Source organism: Leptonychotes weddellii, chromosome 3, assembly GCF_054177405.1.
Source record: "Leptonychotes weddellii isolate Sample4059 chromosome 3, ASM5417740v2, whole genome shotgun sequence".
Classification (NCBI taxonomy): Eukaryota; Metazoa; Chordata; class Mammalia; order Carnivora; family Phocidae; genus Leptonychotes; species Leptonychotes weddellii.
This window is the reverse complement of record NC_138371.1, coordinates 59882662-59890562: the sequence shown is the minus strand read 5'-3', so window position 1 is coordinate 59890562 and position 7901 is coordinate 59882662. Positions and strand designations below refer to the sequence as shown.

The following is a 7901-nucleotide window of genomic DNA, read 5'->3' as shown; positions in this document are numbered from 1 at the left end:
ATGTTTTCATGAAGGGGCCATTTGAAAGGGTGTCGGCAAGATTGGGGGAAAGCTGCCAGGAATAGGGAAGTCCAGCCCCAGGTGTAAGGGAACAAGTAGGGGAGGGATGACCTCACCCCAGAGTAGCTTTTGTTGTAGAATGCGATTGTCTGACCCAAAGTATATATGTTGATGAATGCACCACTGCCAACTGAGGACAACTCAGCAAAGAAGGATCTGGGGAATAAACACCCAAGTTCACTCTCTCCCACTGGTGCTTTCTTTGCTGGTGCTTCCCAGTTGGGAGCCAGAGGGTAATGGAGCCCAGTGATGTAATGCACAAAATCACCCTCCCACAGAGCAAGATGGAGAAGCATGGAGAGTGGTTCTAGAGGAGCAAACAAAATATCCACAAGGCAACTTTTAATTTTGGAAATATAGATTTAAGGGCTTCTTTTTGTACCTCAAAGGGCCATCCACCATTGCTCTGGCTCCCATACTTCTTTTCCACGTAGAGCCACCGGCTTATGCTCTGGTATTGGTTCCTTCTAGCAGAGCTCACACCCTACTGCTCGTAGACCCTGGGAGGTCATTCCTCCCAGTCCCATTTCTACCCCAGTTTTCTTACTGTCAGCTCAGATAGACCTGTTTGTGTGTATATTTCCCTTTCTCCCCTAATTTGTAGAATAAAATACCTTCATCTTCTCATAAAATGCTTTTAACAAAAAGTAACTGGGCAAACAATAAAATAAAAAATGTAATCTTTATTAGTTTTGCACATTTTTAATGTTGGCTAGCATCATTTAGGGTAATAGTAGCATTTTTCAGCATGCAGTTCACGAATACAGTTTATCTAAGTAATTTTAAGAAAAAGAGGAGCCTATGGTTTGCTTCTGTAAGAAACACAAAATGTCCTGATGTAATTGTCTCTGTAAGTTCACTACTCTCTGTTCTTGTGGGAAAAAAAAAATTGCAAAACCCGCATTATATTTAGAGCAATCTAGAGCAGCATGACTCCAAAGCAATGAAAACATGAACAGAAGTTAGAACGAAAAGGACAAAAATGAGAAAAAAAAAAAAAAAGCATCACCTTCAATCAGTTTGTGCAGGCACTACCAAAAATGTAAATAAAATTTTATACCCTTTTCCAATTGCAGAGCATAATTTGGACGTGACTTGTGAACATATATTGCCCCTTAAAATTATGAAATAAGCTAGAATTAGCAAATGTAATAAAAAAGCAGAAATCTACAACTACCCAGTCCTGTTTTTCTTTTCTTATTTAGCAAATGTCTTCCATGAAAAAGTACTATGGACAGAAAGTAAGAAAAGTGCTTGTGGTATCAACCCGAAGATAATTTCCTCTTTATATTTATGTACATAATGCTGAAAAACAAAATAAAATGACTTTGTACAGTATTTATATTTGCTTATAAAATCCTAAACACATTTTTTAACAGGTTAAGCAGTGTTTGTTGTTGTTGTTGTTTTAAACATGTCTGTACAGTCTGGCTATACACCATATGTTATTCACTTAAAATTTAAAAATAACCAAAAAGCTGTTAAAGTGCTGCAAACTATTGCTTAATGGCTTAAAGAAATGAGATCCGTTGAACAATTTCCTTGACTTTACCACTGACATATGGTTTCTCATAAATGAGATTCTGAGCAGTGGGAGAAAGCAGATACAGCAGCATGGTAATATAAACATGCACTGGTAGCGTCCAGATTATCTATAATGGTACAGAATACATTATATTACCTGTGTAAAGCTTGCACTCTACATTTCTTGTGGTACATATTTGACGCAATAAATACTGTGCTTAGGTCATTATTTGTTTGCCCAAACGTGCACCACAGGGTAAAATGACTATTTACATAATAAATAGCATTTCATTAACATACACAGTTGTCAACCTTGCTGAGCTGAAGATGGCTAACCAAAGTGCAGGATTAAGCAGAAATTTATAAAGGGTTCTTTTGGTCAGTCTTCAGGGGAGAAACAATGCTCATTTCTCAGTTTTGTTTTGTTTTGTTTTTAAATACAATAAACGGAAACACAACATTTATGACTCCAGACAGTTGAAGGAAGTTTGCACCTGCTAAGATTTAATGGCCTACCCCCCAGAAATGATCTACTTGGTCTGGGGGCTGGATTTGACAAAACAAGATCAGCAAAGCACCTCCAATTATCACCCAATTACCCCTCCCAGAAACATGGATGGAATTTAAGAACTCATTGTTTTCCTTGTGACTTGTTTTTTCATGCATGATCTCTAAGTGCAGCATGCCCTCATGCACACCACACCTTTGTGCAGATGGGAGGCCGTGTGATTGCGCTAACAATTGAAGAGGCCCTTTGTCTATTTCACAACAGAAACCCCATTTACAAAAATAGTCACATATAATAAACAACATATGGATTAAAAAAAAGATGAATCCCCTAACAGATTTTGTAAAAATGTGACAAATGTGGCAGTTGAAATGCAAAGAGTGGATACAATTACTACACTAAAGTGTTTCATGTTAAACAACCCACAAATTATAGGTTTGCACCCCTTTGAACTGGTCCTTACAGTCTGAGTAGCCATTTTGTCTCTTATCTTCAGCAGTGTCAGCTGGTAGTGAGAACAGTAACCTCCTGTCGAGGTCGTCTTCCCTTTACACAGAGTTACAGTTTTCTGACAAGGGGTCACTGTCTTATTGTAGGCACAGACCTTAAGTAGATTTGTGTAAAAACAGTCAGTTTGGCATTGACCTCCCAAAGGAGTCCTGTTGACAAAAATACATCACCTTCACAGGCTGTAAACAATTTGTCACCCAATTATTCTTATTTATTTTCATTTATTTCCCTTTGCCTTTTTCATCTTTGCCTTCTTGCTCATGTTTTTCCACGATTGGCTTTGTTACCCGATCATAGGAAGGTGGACAAGCTGCTGTGGACATGGTCAGTTCAGTTTTTTCCGTAATCGAGTTTTCGTTTATTCTGTCAATTATCAGGTCTTCTTTTACAAGAAGATTAGCCCCACCTTTGATTTTATTTTTATTATACGTAAATGAAGCTTGTTTTACAGTTCGCTTTAGAAGGTGGTGCCTGTAAGCACGCTGAATAATCACGGCAGACACCTCCTCTTGTTTCCGTTTTAAAGTCGTAGTTATTGGCTGATAAGAGACCTTTGATGGGTTGGAAGCCATGAATCGCTCTTCCATCTGTATTCGGAGAGCATCCATCTCTCCACTCTCTCCCAGAACCCGCTTTGTAAAAGCAAATAAGATGTCAAGACAGTGGATTCGGTCACCACTGACCATAGGCAAATCCATGGCAATGAGCTGGAGTTTGTTCGGTTGTGGCAAATTGAGGGGGGGTTCGAGAGCAGCGGCAAACTGAGATAGTTTTTCAAATTCCATAAACTGGGTGGCATCAGGATCAAACTTCTCCCAAACCTCGTAGAACATCTCAAAGTCATCCTCACTCAGGGGCTCTGCACTTTCCTCGGTAGCAACACTGAAGTTCTCCAGGATGACAGCAATGTACATGTTCACCACAACCAGAAATGATATGATGATGTAACTGACAAAAAAGAAAATCCCCACAGAGGGGTTTCCACAATCTCCCTTAACTGAGCTTCCAGGGTTAACTTTATTAGGATCACAATCAGGGGGCTTACTGTTAAGAATAGGTGCTAGCAATCCGTCCCAGCCAGCAGAGGTGGTAATTTGGAACAGGCAGATCATGCTGTTGCCAAAGGTCTCAAAGTTGAACATGTCATCAATTCCAACTTCCCTCTTGACATAGGCAAAGTTGGACATTCCAAAGATGGCGTAGATGAACATGACCAGGAAGAGCAGGAGGCCGATGTTAAACAAGGCAGGAAGGGACATCATCAGGGCAAAGAGCAGCGTGCGGATCCCCTTGGCCCCTTTGATCAGACGCAAGATTCGACCAATCCTGGCGAGACGGATCACTCGGAACAGGGTAGGGGACACAAAGTATTTTTCTATCAGCTCAGCCAGAAACATGCCTATGGATAAAAAATGAGAATATCAACCATTAAAGAAGTTATCCATTAAAATAACAATTACAGTTCTGTTAAGTCTCCAAGGTAAAGTTTAGAGACTGAAATTCAGTTACATAACCTTAAATATGACATGCATGTAATATATATAACTGTATATAATATATATTATAAATAAACCTTAATTTTGATATTCCATATTAAACTCAACTCGGTATTTGTTATAGACTAAATTGTGTCCCTTCTTCCTCACTGCCCCTCCCAATTCATGTTTTAACATATGAATTATTTAACATATGAATTATATGAATTTAAGCCCTAACTCTCCAATGCCTGGTATTTGGAGATAGGGTTTTGAGGAGATAATTAGGTTTAGATGAGGTCATGAGAATGGGGCTTTCATGATAGGATTAGTTCCCTTATGAGAAGAAACACTGGAGAACTTTCTCTCTCCCTGCCATATGAGGACATAGTGAGAAGGTAGCCATCTACCAGCCAGGAGGAGAGCTCGCACCAGAAACCCACCATGCTGGCAGCTTGATCTTAGACTTCTAGCCTCCAGAAGTGTGAGAAAATAAATTTCTGTTGTTTAAGCCACCCAGTCTGTGGTAATTTGTTATGTCTCTCCAAGCTCAGACAATATTCAATAACAATTTTACAATACTTTTTGTCTTTGAGGGATGTCTAAAGACTACCTTTAGCTTATACAAAATCCCAAGACTAAATCTAAAATAAATAAGTTAAAAATTATGAAGTCTGTCTGAACAGCAGTGGCCAAGGGTATAAGTACACACTTACATGAATACATTTTTTTTTCTGAAATTGCCTATTGAATCCTTATCCATCTAAAAGTATCTGCAATTTTTAATGCTATTTTCATCTCTCCATGAACCTGATACTTGCCTAAACTTCCATTATATATATATACACACACACACACTCTGGTACATTTCTAAAAGGATCCTAGCTGAAGCTCTTACTGGTCTCCTGTGTCTAATGTTAGTCTCTCAGCCTGTTTCTTTTAAGCCTTTTTCTCCAATTGCCTTTTAAATGATGAAATAATGATTGAACTGAAGAGGAGTTCAGGAAACCAAGTGCTTTCAAGTTACACTGTCTCATTCTATAAAGAGTAAGTTAGTCTAAGTATGTGTGGGTGTGTGAGAGAGGGAGAGAAAGAGGAAGATGGAGTAAGAGAGAGAAGAGAGGTGAATACAACCTTAGTACCCTTTCCACAATTGATTACACCATAGATTGGTGTGGAAATCAAAGGCGACCTGCAACATATGGGTTAGATATAAGACCAACTTCTTCAGAGGCGGTAATGGAATGAAAATCTACCCAACAGAGGTGCCCCATATTGAATGGTAAGGTGTTGGCCCAATCATATTATCTGGTTTAGGGAAGAATGAATACTTCAGGCCCCCAGATAGACTTCATCACTTCCCTGGAGCTAGAGTTGTATCTTTAATGAGATGAGCTATTGCTCATGTGATGTGTTGTACATTCCTGACTTTGAAGTGTATGACTGATAAAATGATGTCCTATACCAGCTCACATCCTCTCGTGCATCATTGCTATAACCCTATTTCAAAGTTACCTAGAAAATCTCTACCTGATACCCTTAAAGAAACTACCATCTGTATTTGCTAACATTTTGTTCTTATCTTTATTTTCTTTCACTCTATGCCTTTCTTTATCTTGCCACCAGCTTCCACTCCTATCTATATCCTGATGGCTCTATGTCTGTATATCCAATGTAGTGTCTCTCTCAAGTACCAGACCCAATTTCTAGTTCTCTTCTCAACAGAGCATTTAGATGTTATACAAATTACTCAATCTCGACATGTCACAAACATTTTTATCTTAGTTAATAGCACATTCCTAGTTCAAATGAATGGGAATTTACCATTAGATTCACCATAATCTAAAATGGTTAGGCTAGGATACAATTCTGTACATATAGTAGGAGCCTCATTTTGTAAGAAAAATAAACACACCTGGATGAAATACATAAAAAATTTCAGAGGAGTTATTTCTGAGTGGTGGCATGACCTCTAATTTAAACTTGAATGTTCCAACTTTTACTTTTCTTAAACAGAACTTAAGAGATTTTAAATACTTCTTACCCACAATGGAGAGAATGACAACCACAAAATCAAAAATATTCCAGCCTATGGTAAAATAATAATGGCGGAGGGAGATGAGCTTCAGCACACACTCTCCAGTGAACAACACAATAAACACCAGGTTGATGCGTGACAAAATGCTAGTCACATATTCACTCTGGTCATCTGTTTCTACCATCATTGTGACCATGTTGAGACAGATAAGAATCATGATGCTTATGTCAAAAACTTGTCTGGTTACAAAGTCAAAGACCATTCCTTGAAATTTGTTCTGTAGGGAAACAGAAATGCTTTCAGCAACAAAGGAGTTTTCCTGTACATAATAGCATCTGCATAAGCACTTTCTGCATTGATTAACTTTCTGATATCACACATAGTAACCACTGACACTGAATTTTGTAAAAGATGGCTTACACATTAATTTCTAAAACTTAGCTATCGAAATTTCTATTTACCAATATGTATTCCACAGAATAACAATCCTTGTCAAAAGGGGATTTCTGATAAGAAACATTGCATACTATACACTTCACTCAGAGGCACAAAATGCATATTAACATATTAAGATTATGAGAAGTTAAGAAACCTGCTTAATTTTGTTTTACCAGAATATCCCATGATCAGTTGGACCATGCAGCCATTTCAAAACATAATATCTATTAACATTCCATCTGTCTTATTCTCAAAGATTTGTTAAGGGGAGCTTGGAATTTCAAGAACACATTTATAACATTATGCATTTAAAGCCTATGTATGGCAATATTGATGTTCTTTCACCAAACAGTCCTTGCTGCTTGACACGGAATGCTGAGCCTACACAGGAATAATCAGACCAGAATGACATTCCTTATTCTTTGATGTCAAAAATTATGTCTTTGTCAATGATCTGTGGCTCTGCTCCCCATTTCTGCCACTTTTAGTCCCTGCAGGCCATTGTCTGGCTCATTTTCCAAGGCCACTCAGGAACTCTGAAGATATCTTCTAGCTTACATTTTCCTACACATAGTTCACCATTTCTACTTCCAGTGTTAAGGCTTACCAGAGAACAGTATGTATTTCTCATCATTTTCAAGAAGGCAACTGTCGGCTAGCACAATATGAATGTTCACTACTATTTTGTTCCGTAATGTACCCCAGGAATTATTTTAAATTCCCAGATCATCATCACAAAAATCAATACAGTGTGGGATTAGCCTTCTCCATTTCACTGAGTTGTTGGGTTGGTTCATCACGGAAACATGAGAATTGTTATTTATCATCATGAATTGTATTTATTGACCCTGACTTCTGAAGACATTAGTAACTTCTAACTTTACAGCCATATATACGAACAGTAGATACTAGAATTCTTTTGTTCCCCACTCAGTACCTCTAATGGAAAATAAAATGGAAGTAAGATGTTATTTCACTCAACACTGTCAGTTTGTTAATCAAGCAGAAAATTGCGTGCATTTTAACCCCATCCAAGGTTTACTCCTCTCTTTAAGGTTACTTGGCAACTACTCTTGAATTATATGATCAACTTTTTCGTGTACATATCACCTACTTATGTGTCTTTGCCATTTAGTTTGGATCCTAGTTGTGTAATTAGAAATCCCCTGAAAATAGGGTGCATTTTTCTGTTTCTTCTTTTTTTTGGTGGTCTCTCCCTTTTTAAAAATTTTTTACCATTACCATAAAAGGTATTAATTAATGAAGCTCTAATTTTTGCTGCTGGAAATGTTAGTTGCTATCTCTTCTGAGAGAAAACCCATGCAATTTTTTGTTTTTGTTTATTTTT

The 7901-nt window shown here is 37.8% G+C and overlaps 1 protein-coding gene across 3 annotated transcripts in view; it reads right to left on the bottom strand.

The window, feature by feature from the left end:
- Positions 1–723: 723 nt before the first annotated feature.
- The window catches only part of LOC102728737 (sodium channel protein type 1 subunit alpha), a 126035-nt gene continuing 118857 nt past the window's right edge, over positions 724–7901 (bottom strand). For all 3 annotated transcript variants that reach the window (XM_081814262.1, XM_081814259.1, XM_081814260.1), the window contains 2 exons: positions 6122–6392; positions 724–4001 (listed from right to left, as the gene is read on the bottom strand). In XM_081814262.1, the coding sequence (XP_081670388.1) occupies positions 2824–4001; positions 6122–6392 (1449 nt within the window). In that variant the 3' untranslated portion in view covers positions 724–2823. The remainder of the gene's footprint in view (positions 4002–6121; positions 6393–7901) is intronic.